General features: G+C 37.9%; 2 protein-coding genes across 7 annotated transcripts in view; one reads left to right on the top strand and one right to left on the bottom strand.

The window, feature by feature from the left end:
* Positions 1–26,572, top strand: LOC122567162 (innexin shaking-B). 5 transcript variants are annotated; one of them, XM_043725442.1, is made up of 6 exons: positions 7,866–8,120; positions 9,165–9,956; positions 11,602–11,821; positions 17,838–18,127; positions 19,418–19,671; positions 23,346–26,572. In XM_043725442.1, the coding sequence occupies exons 2-5, from the start codon at positions 9,558–9,560 to the stop codon at positions 19,664–19,666; spliced, it is 1,158 nt and encodes a 385-aa protein (XP_043581377.1). In that variant the 5' UTR covers positions 7,866–8,120; positions 9,165–9,557; the 3' UTR covers positions 19,667–19,671; positions 23,346–26,572. The 5 variants fall into 5 exon arrangements, with proteins under 5 accessions (XP_043581378.1, XP_043581377.1, XP_043581376.1 ...); XM_043725441.1 differs by having other exon boundaries at positions 8,252–9,956; XM_043725443.1 differs by lacking the exons at positions 7,866–8,120; positions 9,165–9,956 and adding an exon at positions 1–785.
* The window catches only part of LOC122567163, a 39,884-nt gene continuing 32,953 nt past the window's right edge, over positions 19,642–26,572 (bottom strand). For both annotated transcript variants that reach the window (XR_006316717.1, XM_043725446.1), the window contains 2 exons: positions 20,269–20,568; positions 19,642–19,780 (listed from right to left, as the gene is read on the bottom strand). Coding sequence is in view for 1 of the 2 variants with exons in the window: in XM_043725446.1 (XP_043581381.1) it covers positions 20,560–20,568 (9 nt within the window). In the remaining variant the exon portion in view is untranslated. The remainder of the gene's footprint in view (positions 19,781–20,268; positions 20,569–26,572) is intronic.

Below are 26,572 nucleotides of genomic sequence, written 5' to 3'. Positions count from 1 at the left end.
ACTAGCGACGGACGGCAGAGGGTCCGATTTGCTCGAAGGATCCTACGTCGCGCGACGATTTCTTTCGAAGGGAGCGCGAATGAATTCCCATTTTTTGCCCAAGGCTAGAGAAATACCTAGATCTGCTTGGATTAAATCGACTTCAAACGATTCCACGAGCTAAACGATCCGAAGGAACGAATCTACGAAAGATCCTTAAACTTGCAGCTCTGTGCGTCTTTGCGTCCTGAAGGGATACCTAACTTCAAATAGATTGGCAAAGTTGCATCTTCCCTTCCACTGGTTAAGAAAGGTGAAAGACAGAGCAAAGCGATTGAAAGATGAATGGCGAGGGACGACCTAATTAGCGATCTAATGACCGCCGTTTGACGAAAAAAAGAAGAAAAAGAGAGGAAGCTTTCGCGTTTCTTCGGTCATTCAAAATGCTGGACATATTTCGAGGTCTGAAGAGCCTTATTAAGATCTCTCACGTACATATTGACACAGCTGTGTTCCGATTGCATTATAGTTTAACCGTGATCCTGTTGATTTCGTTTTCGTTGATCGTGACCACGAGACAATACGTTGGTAATCCGATCGATTGTATTCATAGCAAGGATCTACCGGAAGACGTGTTGAATACGTATTGTTGGATTCATAGTACGTATACGATTACTGCGGCTTATAGGAAACGAGAGGGTTTCGAAGTACCGTTTCCTGGCGTAGATAACTCAAAGTCGCACCCAGAGACGGAAAGGAAGGAGTACAGGTACTATCAGTGGGTCTGCTTCATGCTGTTTCTGCAGGTAATCGATCACAATTTCTTTTCTTCTCAATCTTCTTCCTCCTCCCTAGAATCGTAGGACGATCTTGTTTTCATTTTCTATCTATTCTCTCCTATCTTATATATTTTTTTCTTTTTTCTTGCCATTAATAACTTTCGCTTTCGCTTTCACTTTCTTTTCGATAATAACGTAGAAGAGCTACTGGCCGAAAATGTATGCAACGGAGAAGCGTCCAGTTTCGTTCTTCGACGCTCTTCGACGCTCTTCGACGATAATATTACCAGTCCTGTACCTATCTCTATATTCCTACGTTACATCTAGCTCTAACCATTCTGCCACGTGGAATAACGTTCTGCTAGATGCTTGCTCGTACCCAGTCGGTAATTAGTCAAGTTCAAACGTACTAAAAGCATATTAAAAACATTTCATTCTACGTTTCCTTCTTATTCTTTCATAAGAATAATCTCCTGGGCCGGCTCCTATGCAACAATCAAACTTGGACATTACCGGAATTGTTTCGAACGAACAAATATTTATCTACGATAATTATTCAAATAACTTCATTTTAGTCAATTATCTTCTTCGTATAATGATCCTTAACAAATTACTCCCTCTCTATTTGGTAGAATAATTATTTCCTGCCTGTTTAGATTAGAAATTGTACTCAAGCAAATACCCCGACTAATTGTAAGTGCGGACGTAGTAAAGTTTGTACGGATACAGCCAGTCATGGTCGGTCCGATTGATGCTATTACCAATTTACCAAAGAGCAATAGTCTTCTTGATCCAATGTTTGAAAAAACGATAAATGTTGAAAGTAGATTTCACGGGCGAGTACAGTTCACATGCGATATAAATATTATTGATAATACTATAACACGAGACAAATTTTTATCCGAATAAGTTATTCGATTAAATTTCTATACAAGTGAATTCTTTCATGCATAATCTATCCAAAACGTTTATCCAGATAAATCCTTAATCGATTAGGATATTCCTGCACAATTGGCGAATAATATATTTCTTTATTTATCATTTGTTCAAAAAGTTTTATTCAATTTCGATAAAAACGAATTGAATAATCTAAAATAGCAATAATTAAAATAATTTGATTAAAATAGCAAGCGAAGAATAAGATAGTAAGGTAGTTCTTGAACGTGAAATTGAAAACATCCGCAAGATTTTTGGAAACTAGTTTGCAATTAATTACGTTTGAGACGTAAAAGACAGGAATCGTATTCACGAAGATTCGACAATGAGAAAAGCCGGATAACGAGCGAACTGGTTGCGGCTACGGTCGAAGAATTTACCCGCTACTTACAGAAGCTTATATTTAGTTCATTGCCAAGAAAGAAACCCTAAGCATATTAACTCGTTAAACCCCTAACCGTTGCTTCGTCACCGAGGGTCGCCGCTGTCGCGTGAGTCGCCTTGGCGCTCGGTCAAAGACGCTCCTCCACCCTCACCTTAAACGATCAGCCGATGTCTTCAACTAGAACATGTTCTTCGACGGAATTAAATTTTCTCTCCGTTGATTCGGTATCGATCGGTAGAACGACTGACCAGCCACGCGTCGATTTCCTTCGTGAATGATTCCTAATGCTACAGTTGTCGAATCTGCTATAATAAATATAAAATTAAAGATGTTTGTGTAAAAATTTATTTATCTCGTATGTTATCGCAGCTAAATGAAGTAAGAACATGTAGACTTATTACCCATGAAACGTGTTTTCAAGATTAATTGTATATTTCATCAAACATCAGAGATCAGGAAGATTATTGCTGTTTAATCGATAGTAGGAATCGAATTTATATTGCAATAAATTACAATAAATTGTTCGAAAGTGTCGAACATGAAGTTAATTTTCCGACAGAATGAAATTTATATGCATGTAGGAAGGATATTAAACGATTGCTCAAATTATTTAACAAGACGAAAATGTGAATATCGATCTTTAAAGATGTAGAAGCTGTAGAAAAGCCAACGACCCCCTGGATTTCAATGATTTTTGGATATGTTGCAAAACTCAACGTTTTCAACAATCTTTTCCTGTACATGTACGTGGTGGACTCGCTTAGTTCACGAGATATTCGCGAAAAACTTGCGGTACCGGCAAACTGAATTCCGCGTACGGCTGTGTGCATCTGTGGTAGAACGTATGCGTTAGTGTTGGTTGCCTGCCGCCGCTTATCTTCTGCTTACATACAAACGAGAGTCGGCCGAGCTGAAAGGTCCCGCGCACAACGTGCCTATGGCGAGACGAAGTAAGAAATGTCTGTTATAAATCAATTAAAAGCGAATATCATCAATGCGTTGAGTTTAGGCCGGATTTTGTAGAATGTTCTTAATCCGTCTCGCGACAGCGCTTGTTATTTTTATAATTGATCCGTTGTTATCTCACGCAAGCGTTGACGGCCGGATTGGAAAATCTAACCGAAACCTAAACCCGATACATTAATGATATTCGCTTCTAATTTTAATCGAGTTAATAAAAGCTACAACTTTCACAGACATTTGCAGACTTTTTCAGCCTCGCATACGTACGTTGTGCACGAGGCCTTTCAGCTTGGCCGACCCTCGTTTATAAACAGAAGATAAGCGGCTGTCGGTAACCAACACTGACGCATACGCTATCACAGACGCACAACCGTACGCGGAATTCAGTTTGCCGGTACCGCAAGTTTTTCGCGAATATCTCGTAAACTAAGCGAGTCCACCATTTTTATACATACATATATATATATATATATATATATATATATATATATATATATATACATATATAAATTAATCGAAATATCGATTTCTGCAACATGTGCAAAAATCATCGAAATTGGCGGATATTCAGCTTTTCTACGGTTTTACCGTCTTTCAGAAATCTTTAACTACAAAAAAACGGTACTTTTTCTATCACATTTCTGTCAAAGAAGGATTTCGCACGAGGTATACGTACATATGTAATTTCGAAAGTTTGCAATGTCAGTGTTCCCAGATTTTTTATTCTTTTAATTGCTAAAGATATGCAAACAGAGAGAAAAAGTTTCTTTTCGTTCAGACAAAAACATGATTATACTGGATAGGTCTTAATTCGTGACACGATTTTGTCGGAATTTCTACCAATGCGAACAATAGCATTTCCCTACGTTTACGGTTACTGCTTATGTTTTCTTAAAAATAATTTTGAAAATTCATGGAACATACACGCTGCAGATCAATAGCTTGCGTACTCATTCTCTTTTCCTTTTTTTACGAAGCACCGTTCTTCTTGAGGTAGAAGAGAACCGGCAAATTCGTAGTTTCGCTATTATAAAGTTTCGCTTCTCTGACTCGAGCTTTCTTTCTTATTTGACCCGGCAAAGTCCTCTGGTGGAGTCTCGGCAGACTCTCGCCCACGTTGTCCAGGAGCCATGGTACAAGAGGGTAGGCGCCGGCGAACCAATAAGAGGTGCGGGGTGGTTTCCACAATCCTGGTAATGGCCTCCGTGCGGACGATGTGCCAGGGCTCGTAAGGTGCTATGGTCTGGGGCGCACGTGAGCTTACGATACATTGACCGCTACTGAGAGCGCAGGAGATCCCCTACCGGAACGTTGGAAGTCTCCTTGCTACACATTGCCCGAAAAAATATAACCCATACGTCACTGTGATTTGTAACCTAAAAATAGCGACATAACATACGTATCGTAGACCCTGTCCTAACAGTTTGCTTTAAGTTCGCGAATTGTTTGTTGTACGAAAGATTGTTTTAGGCAGACGTCGTGTGTTTCAAAATGAATTCGATTAAAGCTATGGCTTTACTAATCTATTTTCCAGATGTTATCCTACGCGAAACATTTAGTAAATTGTTGCGAGGCGAGTTTATGCGAAAAATTGTTAATACGAACCTATGAAAAATATTCAAACGGTAATATGTAACAAATCTACGATTACTTTATTTGCGTTTGCTGTGATTAAAAATTGTTAATTTCTTTCATATATATATACATTATCGTGTATAATTACATTTTCTAATGTTTTAAAGTGCGATATCTTCTGAAGTAATTGCCCAAGACCCGAATCATAACCAGGGAGGATACGAAAAAAAAAACTTCATTCTATTTACGCAGCACTGTACACTTTGATTAAAACATTGCTGAATTTCCTTCTAGAATTACGCGTTTCGCAAATTTTCCATCGCATAACCAAGATAACCGTTGATCGTTGATTCTATATTTCTTTATACGTGTACAGAAACGTACGATGATTAAAAAATCTCTCGATACATGGGGAAGCTGGACGGTCCGCCGCGGTCGACCAGCGTAACAACACGATCCATTGTCAGGTATCGCAAATAAAGACAATGTATGCTCTTACGTACTGATTCAACGATCAAACTTTTTTCTACTTTTGACGTTTTTTCCTTTTTTCTTTTTTCTTTTTTTTTTTTTTTTAATTAAACTTTTACCAACGTATTTGTAAGGTCTTTCGATCTCGAAAACGACACCAAACACGCTATAATTCGAATCGTATTTACAAATCGATATGTATTTAATTATAAATGTTAATAATACAATACAAGATATAAATGCTAATTACGATTAATAAATAATTTGTATTAATTGATTAAATGTGCTCGCAAATTATTTGGTGTTTGGTGTTATTTTAATCGAACAGATGTAAGAAACGCATTGATAAGAACGTTTGATTTCTGAATGTTAAACTGAACGACTAAAAGCGAATATTATCGATGTGTTGGGTTTCAGTTAGATTTTACAATCCGGCCGCCGCCAGGCAACGTTTGCGTCCAGTAACAACGAATTAAATGTACGAATAACGGGCGAATAAATAATTGATATTATTTTACGAAATAGAATAATTGTTATAATTTAGTTTAGGCAAGCATCGCCGTGAGACGTCTGAATTAAAGAAACCTTAGACTCATTCAAACCCGATACATCGATGATATTCATATTGAAATAAATTTCAGTCATGATAGCCATTTCTCGTAACGTGAAATGCGTACTGACGTTGTGCGTTTAAACCCGCGTTTAAACTCGTCGACCCTCGTTTATAAAGAGAGGATAAGCAATACCAAGAAAATAAGGCAACCAATACCGACGCATTGACTACCACAGACGCAGAATTGATTGTAGCGGTGACGGCAGTTTTTCGCGAATATTTCGGAAACTAAGCGAGTTCGGTGCTTATATGTCTAGGAAAATGTTGTTCGAGATACCGATTTCCACAACCTGGCCAAAAATCATCGAAATCGGAATCCAGCCAACCCTTCTATACACTTTTAGCCAAACTTTTAATTTTTATTTAATTAATTTCACTGATAAACGCACGAGAATCATTGATATTGTATTTCACGAAACAAGACGTGAGGAAAAATGTAAAGGAATGAAATTGGTTTTGATAGATTCGTATTACGGATTCGCTTCGATAATTTGACGAAATTGGATTCATAAATTAACGTATTATACTATTCTTTTCGAATCGAAGATTCGACTGAAATTTATCCTTTCTGAATTTTGTCATGTTAGGATCAGCGATGAGAAACTCGTGCTATTAATTTTTCTATGCAAAATTCGCGTAGATAATAGTAAATGGGTAAAATTGATAGTTGACTGCGTAACTTGCATAAATGTCGTATATGTATATATTAAAATCGTAGGATTTGCAGGGGACGATTGATGTTGACCTTGTCTTGATATTGAATCAAGGTCGTTCAGCTGTAACGACCAGCTCAAAGTCAACTTTGCTTTCTTCGAATGTGCACACGCCCATCATTTTCGATCGTATGGCAAAAATCCAATATATATGTGGCGTTCTTATCGATTTTTCGACTCAATCTTCTGTCGTTCAGACCTGTGTATCTGATTTGGAGATTAAACTTCGCACCGCGGATTGTCTAGCGGCGGTCGTACAGCTGATAACGTGATAAGAGGTGAATACAGCGGGTTAGGTCTGTTCGAAGCGTACGAAGGAGTTGCTATTTCTACAGAAGCGTCCGCTTCAGCGGTACAGTCTAAATGATTGGATCGGCAAAATTTGGAGAAATCGAACAAGGGAATGGAAAAGAACGAGCGTGAATGAGATATACCGATACTCGGTACGGGAGAACGCGGACTGCGCTGAGACAATGTAACTCTTAATACGGTTCGCTCGAAGCTCGCGTGGAGACTTTGTTTCCAAAGATTGGCGTTGATAGCTAAAGTGAACGCTTCTGTATCTCGTGTCTCTGTATCGTCGTGTACCACGTGCACACATCGTTGTCGTATTATCGCTGCATAGTCGAAACAGGAAAGTAATTATACGTCGACGGATCCGATTAGGCTGTGTGTTTGTTCTTCGAGAGTTAACGAAATCACACACACAACAGAGTCGGTCAAATCAATTCGATCTCGTTTGACTAGATGTTATTGCGACGTAACTATACGTCAACAAATTGCTTCGATAAATAAATCAGTCGATTTATTTCTTTACTTTACTCGATATTTTATATTGGAACGTGTATTTCATGAGAAGGATTAAAATGTTGTAAGGAAGGAAGCGAAATGCGTAATTATAATTTCATTGATAAACCAAGGAGGCAGCACTTGACGAAATCCAAAGTAATATAATTAAATCGTAGCAAAGTTAAGTAGGCAGGTGAAAAATTATTATGTACAGCGAATTTCGACCGAACGACATGTAAATACTTACAAGCGGGGAATTGGGTGATTTCTTGTGAAAAGAGAGGAAGAAGATACATATAGAGTCAAACTTTGAGGAGAATAATGTTTCAACATGTTTGATATCAAGTGTTGGCCTGATACATTATTGAGATAAACTTTCAAACTTAATTGAAAAAACACGAAGGATAATCCTTTGATATTCGGTTGATAAATTTTCCAATTTTTGTTCAATTTTCTCGATAACGAAATCTTACAGGAAGTTACAATTATGAAGGCAAATGGCAAAGACAACGACGACGATCGAAACATTGTAAAGAACAACGGTATGTGCAACTTCATTGACAAGACAAGAGGAAGATACTTAGAGGATCATACAAGTTATGTGTTTAGTATCGAGGCCAAGGGATGCCTTTCAAGTTCGGCCAGTCTTCTAACGGCTTGCTTCCGCGCACCACGTGTGTCTGTCACCGTGTCCGAATACTCGTTCCGTCCTCTCGTTGCTCTGGTTTTTCCATTTTTATCCATTTTTATCCACCCATTTATCCTGGAAATATACAGTTATTTCGGAGAAAAGAAAAATCAGCACCCACTTACCAGATCGCGCGTGCCAAACAAGTTGGAATTAACTGTGGAAGAACGTGCTTAGCAGCTCGTTATAGAAACGCGCGACAAACATGACAGAACGTGGAGAAGATCCTGTAAGTTGAAGAAAAAATGAAAATATTCCAAGAAATTGTCGACTTGGCGGTAATCTCAAAGAAGTTTGCGGAAAGTATTGCAACTATACGAAAGAATGGTAGCATAAAGTGGGAAATGAAATATTTTTCAGAAAGGAAGATGAAAATGAGGAAAATTGAAAGAATGGCAGCTTGAGAGGTAGAAAGGTCGAAAATCGGCGAAATACGTATACTGTGAAGTATTGAGTGAAAAATTGTGGTTAATCACGATGAAGAAACCGATACGGGCCGACAGTGACGAACATTATTTCTCTACGCGTTTGCTGTTCCCTGTTAAAGATTTGAAGGATTACGTAATGATACACGCAACCTGCAGTAAAAATCGTACACATTCTGTGAATATTTAGATAAAATTGATAGAAATTTGGAACGTTTTTGAGAAAACTGTCTCGAATATTTCCCCGCGTTAGATCAAAAGACAAACTGAATAGTCGGGATGAGAAATTGTCGATCGTTTAACGTAAAAAATATTCTGATCAAATAATCACGGTATATCATTTAGAAATATTCGTCTTTTCTATCGGACATTTATCGATATTAAATCGGCAGAATGATATTTCAACGCAAATTTCTTACAACAACGCGCGTTATCGTTTTTATTTAACGTTCTCCATCCGGAAAATGTATCGTTCAATTTGAATTTTATGAATTCTCTAACCGTCAGCTTCTATTCTTAGATTTTAATCATCGACATACACAGCGTCAACTTCGATTGCAATAATAATTCAAAGTAATGCTAATTACAAGTCTAGTATGCTTGCAGTTAATTTCAAGTTCAGCAGTTTTGCATTAATGAGTAAGAATCGAGTTTAATCGCCTCCAAGTTATAACCTTTGACTAAAAATTTCAACGTCTGTAACTATGTTAACTTTGATAATCCATAAACAATCGACTGCGACCTCGACAATTTTTCATTTCGATAATTATCGAGTTTCGAATTTGAAGAATTCGCCAACCGATAATCGTACGATTTCTAATTTGTCCCAAAAATTTCCCTACCAATAGTTATTTAACTTGAAGAAGAATTCCTTGACCGATAATTATTGGATTTGCAATTTACCAAAAATCAAAAATTTACCAGCTGATTTAACTGCTTGAATTTCAAGTTGAAAGACTTCCAAGCTCATAATTATTTGGCTCTCGAGTTCACGAATTTTCCAAATGATAATTATTTCACTCGCGATTCGATTCAGCAACAAAAATCCTGCAATTGCAAATAAGAAGACCGTCGATTAAAAAGATTATTCGAAATAAAAGAAAAACCGATCTTCACCTCTGAAACGACCGAAAGCTCGAATTACAAAGACGGATCTAGAAAACGGGGAAGAGAACGATCGTCTTCTCGACGAGGAGGATTCTGTAGTTTCGAAATTGATTCGTCGTTCAGGACGTAGAAAAATGCCTCTGATGTTGAAGATGGTGGATGTATTCGGCTCCTTGAGGTCTCTGTTTAAAATTCAACGGATCTCCGAGGACACTATGATATTTCGACTGCATTATCGCGCAACGGTGGCGCTTTTGCTTGGTGGGTGTGTAACGCTGGCGTGCAAAAGTATTTCCGGTTCGCCAATCCACTGTGAGGCCTCAGGTTCCGTGGACAAAATTGTTTTGGAAACATTTTGCTGGCTACATACCACGTATAGTATGGTGCACGCGTTTAATAAGAGTTTGGGACAGGCAGTGCCTTATCCTGGTGTTTCGAATAGCAAAGGAGATGGAATGCACGGACACGCGTCGCACCCCTTGGTCAAACAGCACAAGTATTATCAATGGGTCATCTTCTTTCTATTGTTGCAAGTATGAAAACGTCATTCTATCGCTGTAGTAGATGATATTCGCGAATAGCGATGGAACGATAATTCCGTAGAATTTCCACTTTTCCCAACGTTTGATTATCCGAACGATATCGGACGATAAAATAAACTAGTTAGTCTAAACGGACTTGGATATATCATTCTCGATAATACCTTATTAGACGTAAAAGTGGCGAAGAAATTATCGAAAGAATTAGAGAACAACGACGGGAACAGTCGATAGATGGTACGAACATGAAAAAAGAAAATTGTGATTTTTCAATTCAGCTAGATTAGGGAAACGAGTTAAAAGACGAAAATCGTTCCTACGATACACACGTATGCATGTCGTTACTTTTGAAATGGAAAAATCCCGTGTTTTGTTATACGAATAACGTCGGTATCTTTTGAAACGAACATGGTAAAACGACACGTTTTCTCCTGCAAACAGCTTTCAGTACTTTTTCCTACCTCCAACACGTTTCTCTTAACGTGTAAAAATTCATCCGATTTCTGTTGAAACATTCTTTTTTCTTTAACTCCGATCGTTTCCGAGTCAGTGCTTTGGATGGTCGTTTCATCCCATAAACTCGAGCTACCGCAATTCAATGAAGATACGTATCTACTAAAAATTTTAATTGTAAAGTTAAATTACTAAACTTTTGTCGCATACCGATTTCATACCCGTAATATCATTATAATAAAATATTTCAATGAAAACTACCGACTGTCAATCCGATTTCCAATACGTATACGCTCGGTTCTATCTTTACACAGATTTTTTTACGCGATTTTCGTCTAAATGTCTTGGAAAAAACGAGTAATCGTCTTTTTACGTGTCATTTGATTTAGCGCGCACTCTAACTTTGGCTTATGCTTTTTCTAGGATTCAATAATCGGCCGTTGTCTTTCTTTCCCTTTCTCTTTTTCATTCTCTATTTCATTTATTCGACAAACTCTATTTCGGTATACTGGATTAATTCGTATCTGAATTTATTATTGTACTATTTGACCTGGTAAAAGTAAAGTTTTTAACACCCATACACTATTTATATATAATACATTATTACAGGATATATATCGTACTTTTAATCATAAAAGTACTTGTAATATGAATATTTTCTATTATCCCTAATAATATAAAATATGATTATCTACGATATAATAATGTCTCGACACGTCGCCGAAACACATCAACGCGTTATTACGAAAATATTACTACAACGACAACGATAAAAACATCGCTGCATTCTTTTAATCCTCTTTAATACTTTAATCTTTGATACTCTTTAATCGTTTTCAAATATAAAAGCAACTCTACATATTTGACTAGAGAGTTTGCTGTGGTTTGAAAATAATGTATCGTCTTTTTGTCCCGAATTCTCATGTTTCAAAGCGATCTTACAACTTTTAAATATCACAAACAGCATCGTGCGTATGTATATTTTACTCAAATTATTTATTCCTTATTAACTTGTTCGGTGTAGCAAGTACGCTTAGTTAGCGGTTTGTCCATCTTACAAAAATAGCGTACGTTTATTTTAGTCAACCCTGTAACGTGTAACGTGTAACGTGTAATGTGTAACACACCCATTGAACATCGTAATAGCGTTAAAATGTTGGACGATTCTTTTTTTTTTTTTTTTCAGGCGATCCTGTTCTACACGCCTCGATGGCTATGGAAAGGATGGGAGGGTGGCAAGATTCATGCTTTAATGATGGATCTTGATATCGGTCTTTGTTCCGAAGTCGAAAAGAAGCAGAAGAAGAAAATGTTGCTCGACTATCTCTGGGAGAATCTTCGACTTCACAATTGGTGGGCATACAGGTACTACCTCTGCGAACTTCTTGCCCTGCTGAATGTGGTCGGTGAGTTGCACGTTAGTTCTTCTTCTTCTTCTTCTTCTTCTTCTTCATCGTTTCGATACGTGATAAATTATATTGGTCGTTATGCGCAGTAGGAGACTTGATCCCTACCGATCTCAATTTTCTTTCTACGCATTGTGCAGTAACCGGCTTTTTTACATAGCTCAAACTAAACTTGGCTTATTGACGTGTATACGATTAGTGAGTATGCGCGGCTGTGTACGCTTGTGAAATTAATGCGGCGGGGGGGGGGGGCTAAGAAATTAATACAATCAGCGTTAGCGCGAAATAATTTTCGATGAATCGATTGACGCAGGCGCGCGCGCGCGCACGCACGCCCGCACGCACAAGGCAAGAAATAAACAAAAATAGAGAAGATGAGAAAGCAGTAATATCTGGGTAATGTGCGGTATAGAATTAAATATAACGTAATTACATACATTCTACAATGGAAAACATAATCTAAAGTCTAAACAATGCGTAATTCTCTACATAGAGATTTCTCGAAACATCATAAACAGAATTATAGAAGAAAATCAATCCTGTTCGTTTTATTTTTATTTTTATGTTTTATTGTTTGCTTTTTAACTAGTTTTAATATTTGATTAATGGGATAGCACGAACATGTACAGGAAACATTCGATAATAAAGAATGAATATAAGAAAATGATATAGAACTGTACAGTCTTCATCTCCACAAGGCGTAAGGGATGAGGCGTGAGGGGGGGGGGAAGGAGGAGGAGGAGGAGGAGGAGGAAGGAGAAGGAGATTCCCCTGACGCACCGGAAAGCACGTCGGACCGTTGCGATCCAGCGAACATGTAACATGTTCCAAGAATGTGGCATATCGCTGAGACAATGTATCTAGGTACAAATTCAAAAGCAAAACTTTTTCATTTTGAACCTCTTTGCCAAATTAAACATTTACCAACGTATCTTTCTGATGGAAACGATATAACACGAACACGATACAAACATTTTAATGGGAAAAATTGCCGATTCTTGTGTAATTATCGAATGTTTCCCGTATTTAAATGTCACGTAGTTTAATGAACCGTACGATCTTTTCAAAGAGCTTTTAAAGGAGGATACAAATAAATAATGTGTAATAATCGAGGAGATGAGATTTGGCTATTTATAATATTAAATATGAAAGAAAGCTCATCGACGTTTCTGCGTCCATGCGTTTTTCGTCGCCAGAGATATATCGTATTAAAGGTCTAACTAAATGAGATTAATAAAAGATCGAGTGATGTTTAAGAGTAGTACGCATAACGATATAGGCAATAGTTTGAGTGATTGAATAGAAGCGTAATGCAGGCAACGAGGTCGTTCATTTCACCAATTTCGTAAACGAAGTAAAACTCGATGCAAAGAAACAAGAAGAAAGAAAAATTAAGACGAGTACTCGTGCAATTGGAGGATACATACGCGTATCGGACTTGAACCTCTTCCTTTGCCAGCTATCGCAGACTATTTAAAGTATGGTACGACCAAACCGAAATTTATATATAATATAATAGGTAGGGGGAATGTGTAGGAAATTAATCGTTTTAATCTATAATGTGTACAGTGACTGGCTACAAAAAGTATTTACACACCATTGTATTCGTTATAACATTTGCATATCTATTACGCAAGGGTAATTCATCCAATTTAACCACCTCAAATAACTTTGAAATTATGCGCCCGATGAAAAATTGTTACGTACAAAAGGGTGCGCGATTTTAGGAAGGGCAAAAGGCGATGTATCGGCATTTCTTCTATACATCTTGTGCAGAGAGGAGAGAATATTAGTTTGCAAGTAAAAAAGGACCCTATTACGATCTTAAACCTAATGGCGGAGGAGATATTTGTGTGCTCCGTTTATCGAAAAGTTACCACGGTATCGGCGATAAAGGTGAATAGTAGCGTCAGAAGATGATTCTAACAATCTCTGTCACTCCTCCTGTCTTTTCTTATCCATATACACACGTATGCATATGTATATGCATGCATATACATGCAATTTTTTCAAACTCCACGCTGTTTTCTAGTACTAGTATTTCGAGTACCGTATATTTATTTCGTAAATTCGTTTCTTTTCGCCACGTGAAAGTTTTCCAAGAATATGTGTCCAAGCACCGTTTCATCTTCAGCTCTTTGACGAGCGAATAAACTCTAGTCTTCGCCTTCTTTAGTTATTTTTAAGTTGGCAAATCGTTTAACATCTGCTTCGTCCGTAAATAGTGCGGAAAAAGTAAGAATTTCACTAGAGAGTCGTCCTTTTGTAGCTAATTAAACAATTCGAATTTCCAATTTCGAGATTTTTTGTTAACTTTTTTGGATGTTGCGATATAAACACAAGTAAATATACACGAGTATAAAGGAAACTGAATTGAATATAGAATGCAATACTTCCATATGTAAAAAGAGAAATATTCGACCGATCGGGTAGGAGGTGAACCGGATCTATATCGTTTGTTAGTATCGACTAATATTAATAATATTAATAATAGTATTCTCTTTCTTCTCTTTTTTCTCTTTTTTCTCTTTTTTCCCTTTTTTTTCATGTGTCTATCAACACTTGCAATGAAAACGGTCGTAAACGGTCAACAAGCGTAAATGTAGATAAATTTGCGACAACTCTGAATTAACAGTTTTATCAAACGTAATAGGTAATAATGAAATTGATAGAAGCGGAATAGCGAAAGTTAAGTGTCGATGATTTTCAACGTACGCGCAACGGCATAGCACGAGATCTGTTTGATAAAAGGAAAAGAAAAGGAGAAAGAAAAAGGAAACGAAGAAGGGAAACAAAACGATCACGGATGGAAAAGTTGAGGACATTAAACGAATAATTTAAAGGGAATCGTAGTTCTTGAAAAAAGAAAGAAAAAACCACATAATTGAAGGATCTCGATTGTTAAACGTTCTGTTTAGAAATACATATATATCCATATAAGCGATGGAAAATATGTCTCGCTGCCGATGAGATGAATTCTATTTCGATTATATACGCGTATTAGCGACAAAACATCAATCTCAAGGAGATTATGGCAGATAGCATTAGCTAAATAGGTATTTAGCCTTAGCGTGATTTATGAGTGGGCCGTGGACTCGATAAACACCCCGGCAGAATGCTTGAACGAACGTTTGCAAAGTGGATATCCAACGACTCCGAGTCGCTGACCTACGATGTGTCGATGATGTACGACTGTTTAAAAGATTCGTGAGATAGCTCACCGATGGCAAGCGATCCGACGAGACATCACATTGCCAAAGAATACGGGCATTGTCCGAAGGAGATCTGGCCACGAAGCGGGCAACGGGACATCGACGTCTTTCGGTATCTAACGGTAAGCGGCCCGTGCGTACGCGGCGCTTACCCCAGAGCCTCGAAAGAGCAAAGAAAGAGTATAAAAGCTCTTTATAAAAAAAGATCCGACACGTATAACGGTTATCGATGGTTATCGAGAGAAATTGTGTTTTGGTTGCTGATAATGGTGTAAACTATCGTTTGCCATCATTCGATCATCCAACACACGTAAAGAGAAAGGCGATCTGTATAAAACTCGAAGAAACGTATGTTTGTTGAATTGAAGCTTGACTTCTAACTGCAATTATAAACAGAAAAATCAACAAATATAATTTTCTGCACTGTTGCCATTTGTCATCGACGTACCGAATAATTTTTGTTCGAGTTTGACGTTAGTGGTTGGTAATTTGAAGGAAAAGTTTGGTTTCGTAGCGATAAGACATAAACTTGAAAGCCAAACACCTAATCCAAACATAGATAGCTACCATGCGCGAAATACGATTTCTCTCATCGATAATACTGCTTATCGACTAGCGAAATTTCCCACATCGATAACGATTATCGGGAATGAAAAAGATTTTTCGGCCAGATATAATTATTATTTGTTACAAACAACATTTTAATCGAAAAGATAATTGCTATTCTATGACTTTTTCCATTTTGGTTGTAACAGTTATGGGCCGTGAAACAGGTAAAAATATAAAGAAACGATACGAAAGGGAAAAATATAAGATGTGCAATACACAACTATCGTAGAAAAAGGAGAGACGTAAATTATTGATCGTATAATGAAGCGTGCGACGATATTGACGCGGTCATTCTTTTCTTACCTTCTTTCAGAAACGTGCCCGACGATACGGATCTACCCAGCAGTAGCGTTCCATGTTGTTCCGATTGTTATCTCAGTTTCACCCTTTATCGGTTCGGATCGTATAAATTATACAGAAATTTACAGAAATTACCGAAAATATATTATAGATAATTATAGAATTATGAAAATATATGGTTATCGTGCTACAGGCGTGTTTTTTAATTATAGATTGGTATATACGAAAGATGTGATAAATAATCGGGATGTTTTGTTCGTTTTTCGTTCGCACGGAAACAAGATTATCACGGTATATAAAGAATTCATCCAACGTCATCAAACAAACAAACAAGCATCGACGATATATTCGTTAATAACAGTAGTTAATAATAATGAAATATATTCGTTCATGACCGTGCAATACAGACGATAGTACAGTGGAACCTGGACTTTGGGTTGGACGTGGCAACAGATATAGGAGAAGTCGGATCTTGCGCGCAACTATGTGTTCGTTCCTCCGTACTGTCTTGTTCGTTTGCGCTTGTTCGCGAGATGTCGTCCTAGCGGCGTAAAGAAGAACCGGTGAATGAACGAACGATTCACGATGAAATTTGGCAACGATACAATAGATCATGTATGCCACACTTAAACGACCGATATACACGTGTAATTGTCTGTCGCTTTTCTTCAACGGCCACTTTGTTCCTGGCAGACCGCTGTCGACGTTTTCTAACAATCGGGGTACTGGTAATACGAATTGGCAATTGCGCGAACATTACATAGGTATAATTGCCTGCCGGTCTTACATTTCAAGATATTCGTAACATTCTTCGATTGAATTTAGGTTACGATTGCGGTATTCCAAAGTGGGAGGTGATTGTTTCATTTTTGTGGAAATTTGACGAAGAAAATCACCGACCTGTTCTATTCCGCGTGTAATCGGCTTTAACTTTTATTAACTCGATACACGGTACTGAGAGTATGAATACGTATGAATACGGTGACTGAGAAAAATATTTGCACGTTCATCGTGGAAAACTTTGACGGACAATGCTGTTGATCGGATGTCTGATTTTGCAACAGTCGATAGGCTGACCAAGGCCTGATAGCCCTGAGCTGATAAGCCACAGATATAGGAAAAAACGGATTTTTAAAAGAATCGCAAATTTTATGCCCCTACATGCCACTCACGATCGTCATAATCGGTTGCTACCAACCATATCGGTTGACACAAAAAGATTCCGTCGACGTTTTCCAATAAAACGATACAGATTCTTGTTATATTAGAAACATTTAAATATGTTCGAGTAACGATGAAAGCGAGAGGGCCAGCCAAATCGCGGAAAAATATTTTCCTTATATATATTTAATTCAATATATATTTAAGACGTCTAGGAGAACGTCTGAGACTGCTGTGACAAGAGATAGAGTAGACGTTTCTGCCATTTCTCTGTTTCGTTTCTAGCAGAAAAAGCGAAACAGTTTTGGTAAAACACGCGACGGCGGCGACGGTATACTCGATATCGACGGTTACCTCGGCTGCTGCCGCTCGACGTAACGGAACCGCTAAACGCGTGCGGCTGTTGAATACTCGCCGAATACTATTGAATATCATACGTCACATACGGCACATACTGGCATACACGGTACTGGCACACACCCGTATATCTTCTAATAAATCGTTTTCTTATCACGCGCGATACATCTTATTCTCGTAGTACAAAGTTTTCCGAGTCGTACGAAATCGCCGAAATATTTGGGTGTAATTAATCGCTATTAGTAGCGTAAACGCTATGATAAATACGCTCGTGTGGCAATACCTTTTCTAGCCAGCGTAATGCCTACTCGATTGCCTATTTATCCATGGCGAATCCATGGCGATAGAAATTATACGAAGCGTTTGAATTTGAGCAGGTCAGATGTTCCTGATGAACCGGTTCTTCGATGGTGCGTTCCTGACGTTCGGTATCGACGTGCTCAGGTTCCTCGAGTCGGATCAGGAGGACCGGATCGATCCGATGATTTACGTGTTCCCTAGAATGACCAAGTGCACCTTCTACAAATACGGCGTAAGCGGAGAGGTGGAGAGGCACGACGCCGTTTGCATACTGCCCTTGAACGTCGTCAACGAGAAGATCTACGTGTTTCTCTGGTTCTGGTTCCTCTTTCTCGGCATGCTGAGCTTCGTCACGATTTTATACAGGGTAAGCGACTCTTTCTCGTTTCATGTACGGTACAAGATCCTATATCGAGAGTAATAGGAAGGCAAAAATAGTTGGATAACCAAATAATCATCTTCCTCGTATTAAATTTCATTCGTTCGAACGGAGATCAAAGAAATTGTTAGTTTGTTTCAATCAACTGCACAAATTTTCGACGCGAGAAACGAGAAACGTACAGCCCCGTCGTCGTTTTCATTTTCTGTTTACGCTCTACTAACACGCTCTATAACGATAGCAGATATTGTACTCGGATAACAGATTGTTCGGATAATAGAACGTTTGGATTATGTGTACGTTAAATTCAGTGAAAAAGAAGATAATTTATTAATCGGTGGGGAAAACTGTAACGAAACATTCCGCGCATTTTCAATCAATATCATCGAAACGTTCGACAGATTTTCCGACTGAATAAATATCCGGCCAAACGAATACCGGCTGACCGATTCGAAAAGTGGACTAGTCCCGTGACGATGATCCGTCCGCGAGAAAAACATACAGAATGTAAGGACGGAAAAGCTCGTGGTTCCAGCGTCGCGAGCAACGATTCTCCAAATCAATTCCACCTTCTCCATACGATTCTAAATGGTCTGCGAAACGATGAGAGAAATGCCTCGTTCCGAAGACGGGGCGCGATCGAGAGTTTGGCAACGGCCCGACCAAAGTTGTAGAATATGCATGCCGATAGGCTGGTCATCGAGCGCAACGAAGCCCCCACCCTCCCATCGGCATGCTCGTAGACGTCGCTCACACGGTACCGTGCGTGCGAATTGCGAGCGATCTCGGTGGGAAACGGGTGAGCGATACCTGGCCCAACCATTAGATAATGGTCGCGGAAATTCGTGCGGGTGAACCTCGATTTGTTAAACTGTAACTATTATTTTATTTATTTTACAATTTATTTTTACATTAGTATCACACTGTATTAGATATGAATTCTATCAGGTTTCCAAGCTTTGTTGATTACACGTTGATTACACATACTCGATATATCAATATCTTACTGCATAAAAATTATATAACAACGATCTTTTAATATTATCTTTATTCAAAGTTTACATTTGTTCGGCATTTTTCCAACTTTTATTTGTCTAGTTTTTGCTACCACTACCGCGTATACTATTAATTATGTTTGCGCAGCATTTTTACGTTGCTGCTTGAGAACCTTTCTATTGCTTCCGATGGTTGGTTACGTTATCTTGATAAAGAATATCCGCGTATAACTCGCGACATTTAACCTTCGACATTCTCAACATTTTCTCGCACCTGTTCTAGATCGTAATTATATTTTCGCCAAGAACGAGAGTATACCTTCTACGACTACGGTTTCGTTTGGTCAGGAGAGAAGCCGTGGAAACGATAGTTCGGCGGAGCAAAGTCGGTGATTGGTTTCTTCTCTATATGCTCGGCGAGAATTTGGACACGGTGATATACCGGGACGTGATGCACGAGCTGGCGAATAAACTCGCCTCGAGACATCATCACAGTGTGCCCGGGATCAAAGGGGAACTACAGGAGGCCTGATCCAAGTGAGTTTATACAATAGTATCTTTTGTCGTGCCGTTAAAATCGTTTCCTTAGACTTTCAAATTTTCCGTTTATATTGTCCCAAGATAATACGTTGTCCTTCTATTACATCTGAAAACGAAAGGTTTACGTATGTAGATGCTAGTTACGTCTCGGGGGGTTTCGGCAAATTCTATTCGAAATAAAATAGCAACAACGAACAACAGAGTCATTTCGACGTCATTTTGACTTGAAATAATTACACACGAATAGAATTTATCACGAATAGAAACATCATTTTATTCGTGTATTGCTATATTATATTTTGTTATATTTTACAACAGCTACGAAATTTTGCATCGCGATACTCGGGAAAGAATGTGAAGAATGTGTCAGTCATTCGGCGTGAAAACCTATTCTTAAGGTTGATTATAGCGTAGTAGCACGGGAAAGTACGGGAAAGTAATAGGCAGGATAAATAGAAATAGTCAAAATGACCGTTATGTAAAACGAATGATATTTACGACACGATCGTTATTTAATGCGTTTTTGAAAGGAATTTATTTAGGTTACTAACGTTTCGGCTTACTAAGAAACTAGATTAACGCAAAATCACTTACGCTTTGCTCGAGGTGTATAGCCACTGGACCAGGTTGTACACGCTTACGCCACAGATTCCGGGCTATTGTCTTCTTATTGTACTTGCATGTTCCGTACAGGCCTGAGACTTGTTCGAAACGTGCGCAACTCGTAACAGGAGGCTCGAAGATTCACCACCCTATCGACAAGTCAATCGCAAGCCTCGCTACTCCTAAACTGACTCCTAGGATCGTCCCCTTTGTCGAAACCTTCCACGCTTAGCTCGTAACATCGTTGCAGCGCATCGACGACGGGCGCGCTCACTGCACCCTTCACTTGACCTAAGAAAAAGATGTATGAGAACTAAACGATTATCAGAATTACATACGATACGTTTGATAGCGTGCAAAGACTGGCATCAAAATTTTAGTTTCGCTAAAATCATGCTTGCTTGTTGATCCAACGCGTATATAGTCGTTTGAATGTTCGATTCTTGGGTTTTTCAGAACGTGCGAAAAACATTGAATCGTCCAACGAGACTCGTTTACCATGGGACAGTTTCGATTGGGCAGTTTTCGACTTGCCATCGCATCGTGCGTATTTCGATTAGTATTCGCAAAATTGATATTCATCCTTTCAGAATTCTGACATGTTTAGACATGGAAGGATCTATAAACTGTAAATATTAATTTCCTATTGGTTTAATAAACATCGATTTAGCCAGGCAGAAACTCGTTAAAATTTAGTTTAGTTCGGTAGCCGACAAATGATTATCAGCTTGAATTGATAAATGATAGGGATAAATTCGCCGCTGTTTGCAACCGTGTTCCAGATACGCGCGTATAGGCAGGATTCGATGTCCAGTAACGACAGCTTTTTCAGTTTTCTTCAGTTTTCCACAAATATCTCGGAACTAGGGCCGAGCGGAGAAAGAATCGTGACAACGTCGCGATGACGAGGGAGAACTTGTAAATAATCGGCAAACTCGAAATATCGAAAGTGGGAGCGCGTATCCGTTCGTGCCTTCCCGTACACACGCGAACACATTCATAGAAATTGCACGAAGCGCACTTCTTGCGAACTCGAATTGTGTACAGGGATGTGCGGATACCCGAAATCAGGGGATCGCCGTGCTTCGAGTATTCAAGTATACAGTATCGGCGTACACATATTCGCCTATGCGCCATCCAAGTATACATATCAGGATCCCGAAAGTACTTATTCAGTCACGGTCATGTGCAAGCGGATCGGTAATATAATATTACTTTGTTACAATCTTAAGGCATTAATAGAAATAATATAAGGTTGTATGAATAATATACTTGTATCGAAAGACGGACAAATAGTAACGCGTAACTTGCACATCAACCACAACTCGATCTACACCAGAGATATAAGACATCGACTCCCGAGCTTCGGACTCTTTTGCGTACATCACCACCTGATCATCATAGCCTACACCGAGCCTATGACACACCTTAGTCTACATCATAGATGAGACATCGACCCCCGACCTTCGGACACTTTTACACATCATAACCTACACCGATCCCCTCAACATCGCCGAACCAAAACGCATATAAGCCGAGACTTCAGCCAGCTCGAGTAGTTCATGTTCAGCCTTTCTCTGATTCAGTATAGTTCTACCTCTGTAAAATCATTGTAATCGTTGTATTTATAATAAAGTTCTATAAATAAAAGTTAATAGTTGAGTTACCTACCGCTCAACCTTCTTTTCTTTTATAATCAAAGTCTCAAATTTACGTGACAAACTCGTAGTAATCTTGACCTATTAGGCATAGCGATAGATTTCTTGCCCTAGGAGATAGGTGTATGGTGGTTAATGTTAACGTTTGACAAAAAGAAAGCGATAACGTGACATTTACCTTTATTTTCTTTCATTTCCACTGATTATTACATCTTTTTACGTTGCCTTTCACGCTTCGAACAAGACGCTTCGAACAAGACGCTTCGAACAAGACGCTTCGAACAACATGCTTGAAAGAATTCGATGATATAAATTGATCGAAAGAGAAAAAAAAAAATTGCGAATAAGATAATAGTACGTTAACGCGATATCGATCTTCGATAGATAAACCATAAACGCGTAAACATCCGCTGTATAGCGATAAATGCTATTAAGTCGCCATATATAAATTCTGTCCTAGTTGCTCGATGGTTTTACATAAAGCCTTTGAATATGTGACGTCATACGGCCACTTGTAGCTGATACTGTCAATACGAACCTGCTGGCATAAATTAGGGACCAGGGGGCATAAATTTGTCGGCAACAAGCTTTAGACATTAACACACGTCCTCCTATTTTCGGCCGTTTAACAGCCACGCACGCGAGAGGGCTGCGTTCTGTTGAGTTTTAGTTCGAAATAACAGCATCATCTTGAAAGCAACGCGTGTGAAACATCAAGTGTAAAAGGAAAGAATACAGATGGTATATTTGTCCATCGACGCAGCAGGCCAATCGATATTGCAGCCTTCTCGCTTTGCGTGTACATAGTATAGACGTTATATACTGCTGTTCAAAACTTATCCTGACTTTTGTATGAAAGATTTCTCACACGCGCGCGCACACACAAGCTGTTTTTCCTGTTCTCGAATCCATCTATCGATAGGCTATTTTCGAGAACTAACCGAAAACCTATGACACAGGATACGCGTGAAGAATCGACAAAGAAGAGATGATACGTACCGTTGCGCCGGTCGACAACAATTTCAGAATGTAAATGGATCTGGCAGGGTTTTTAAAGTGGTCACTCCGATGACTTGGTTGGTGACTCCGTTTCGTTAGTTTGATCGGGAGCCGTAAGGATAGTGGATAGATAGGCCATACTCGTTCATTCGGCGATGCAGTTCGCGGTTGCCTCGGCCAGCACCTGGACATTCCTAAGCCGCATATCCGGCCACAACAATACGTATTCAGAACCGCGACGACACAACCAACAATACCTATCTTTCTATATCGAATTTTTTCCCTATCTGCTATAGGGACGGGGCTATAGTCTGTCCCCGCTACTGCTTACTAGACTCATCCCGCATTTTCTTATTATCATCCTTTATGTATATTCTACATCGTTGTATACAAGTTGTATCGTTCTTGCAGGTTGCCTCGGAGTGCCACGGAAACCAGCGCGATTCTCAAGGCAACGAGAAACTACTTTTCACCGGAAAAGTGCCACCTACTTCTGTTTTCCAGAGATCCACGGACGAGCGATCGAATCAAACGGATCGCTTTATATTCGTTATTCGAATCGTATGTTTTTCCTTCCTTGTACTTTAGCACCGGTTCGAGGATCGTTGGCGAATTATTTTTATGAACGTTGTTCCAACGAGAGCAATCTGTCAATCGATCGTGCTCGCGTAAAAGACAAATTGCCAACAACGTGCCTTACGACGACTTTCCATCGATTTTCAAAGCATTTGCACTACGCGTCGTTCGAATTTGACTAATTTAAAAAGTGACAGCACGGTGGAAGAAAATCGTATAACAAATATACGTATATAAATATTTGACAAAGTAAAGAAATGTATATGGATTTGACGGATAGATTGTCAACAATTTCAAATTGAAGGCGGACCATTTTCTAATTGGCGAACTAATTGAAAACTGATGGATTAATTTCTTCTAAAAGGATAAAAGCGTAAAAGAAAAACGAAAATGGTTCTTCTGTCAGTGAAATTCAAAGTATTATGAAAATGAAAATGAAAATGAAAATGAAAATGAAAATACAGGTATGTATTTATTCCCGTCGCCTAAAGTGTTCTACCTCGTACAGTCGCGTTGAAAGGCTGTAACTCTGCCATTTTCTTTTTTTCGTAAAATATGCGTTATTAGGCTCTTGCAGATGAAATGGCCGAAATGTTTAGAATTTTATTGAAAGCAGTATTTATTGATCGAAATGTTTGAACTCGATACGTTTTCACTATCGCGGAACAAGATCAGGATTCAAGTATGTCGTTACGACATAATGGGACAATATCGCCAGTCCCTGTATAACACAACACAAAGATTAATCTATTTATATTTATATATACTTGAAGTAAACTGTTACGATATTAAATCTTTTGTCGTTTGCTAAAAGTATAGAAATACATAAAACCTTTTCTTCCCTTTTTTTAACCTCTTAACGTTCGCAATTCGTCCCGTTACAACAAAAAGATTTTTTAACATTCTTTTTTGCTCGTATGTTAAATCTGTTTTGTTTGCGTTCAAATGTTATATTTCTGGGTTTTACCTGATGATAGAATGAAAGCCGCGATTCAAATGATTTTCCTTCGTCCGTCGATATATACGATACAACTGTTACTTTTAAAACTACTTGCATACATATTTGCATGTTCGATTCGTTTTAGCACTCGTATTTCTATATTCATATATAATGATCTTTATCGATATATACACAATCGGTCACGCGAAAACCTACATACATCGACATCGAGGAGACTGAAGACGCTTTATCAGAAAATTATTTATTACACTTGCAAATAATTGAACTTGCAACGTTCAAAAATATTCCTAACGGAAGTAAGCAAGTAAGGAATCGTTATAGAATATGTATCTGACGAATTAATCGCGACGTTCGCAAGATCAAGATATATTTAACCGTTTGACGATTTATTTATTCTAGACATTAAAGTAAGGTAAATTTTAGAACAAGTTTACTCGCAAAGAATAGCCATTTGATATGATACATTCAATTTTTATACATTAATCACACGAAATCGGACGTAAAAGACTATACATCTGTATATCTTATGTTGTAGTATTCGTTACTAAATTAAAATTAAATTACGCTGTGAAACGAAATATTCGCAGAAATGTTGTAATGGCTACTGAAAGAATACACGCCATTTTACGCGAAAATATATTTGAAATGTATAAAAAAAAAATATATATATATATATAATTAATATATGTATATAATATATATAATTAAAGGGTTTAATTAAAATTAAATTGCCAGAAGGACGTACAACTATTTATGTTCCGTTTATTTTATTATTTTATAAATTGCTTCGTTATCTTATCGAATTAGTGTTACTTTTTACATTCCTCCCGTAATCAATGAGGATTGTTCTGTTCAATCTTTTTCGATACGTATTCGCAGAAAGGGATTTAGTTGCGATGACTTTTGAATATATTATCGAGATTATCTAGCCGAGTAATATCGCTATTAGCAAGTTGTTATTGTATTTAACGATGTTTCGACAAAAGTACACAATTTTCCGCACGTTATTCTTACATTTGACAGAGAGTGAATAACCAAGAACATTTTTTCTTTTTTCTTTCCTTTTTGAAGTAAACCAAGTAATTCAGACCTAAAACCCTAAACTCGTTTCCGATTAACTTCAAGTCAGATTTTAACGTTTATTAAAAAGTCATTATCGAAATAATTTTATTATAAACTTTTTTCGTTGAATCTTCTTTTTTTTTTTTTTTTTAATAACCGAATAGCCATATCGTGTATTTCATTTATTTTGATAATATTAACAGTTTTCGCACATTCGTCTAGTTTCTATGTAAAAATTAGCACTGTACACGCGTAGCACGAATCGGAATCACTGCGTTTTTCACGCACGCTACTATCTAGGATAGAATTTTTCTATCTTTTCTTTTCCTTTTTTCCTTCTTTCTTTTTCCTTTTTTCTTTTTTTCTTGTTGTTGTCGATAACTTCTTTCAATCGGTCGGGTGATTCATCTTTGCTATTCATATTTTCCAACCTATATTTCTCAAATTACCAGGTTACGTTGGCGATGCCAACTTTATGTATATGATGTATATGATGTATCGTATATGATGTATATGATGTATATGAATAGCTTCTATAGCGATGCGACCTCAAGTTCGCATTAGAGTATTGCTCAAATGATTTTAATCCATGAATTTCTTTCATACCCGTTTCATAATTGTTCATCTTCTAGTGAAATAATGTAAAAGCATCGAAGAGAGAATGAAAGCGTCGGTCTTGTATTTGGTTGGTTTTAAATCTTAAATTTTCACGCGTAATAAAAAGTATTATTTGCTACTATTCGATAATGCGTTAAATATTTATTGCTATTTAACGATATATTTTAAATGGGCCATTTTATATGCAACGATCTAATACGTCAGTAGGGATACAGGATCAACAAGGAGAATCACTGAATCACGCTAAGCAATTATATTTTTCTTTCACAAAGACTGTGTTAATGTAAAGCGAAACCGCGAGAATAACTTTTAACGGCAATTCTTGAAGCAAATGTATTTTCCTTTAGAAAGTAATTTAATAAATATATTATAGTTTATCATGCTAAGAGGGAGGAAATAATATTTACCAAGACCCGTTAAA

Source organism: Bombus pyrosoma, linkage group LG4 (assembly GCF_014825855.1).
Source record: "Bombus pyrosoma isolate SC7728 linkage group LG4, ASM1482585v1, whole genome shotgun sequence".
NCBI classification, from domain to species: Eukaryota; Metazoa; Arthropoda; class Insecta; order Hymenoptera; family Apidae; genus Bombus; species Bombus pyrosoma.
Note: the sequence above shows the minus strand (reverse complement) of the source record. Positions and strands in the feature narration are given on the sequence as shown.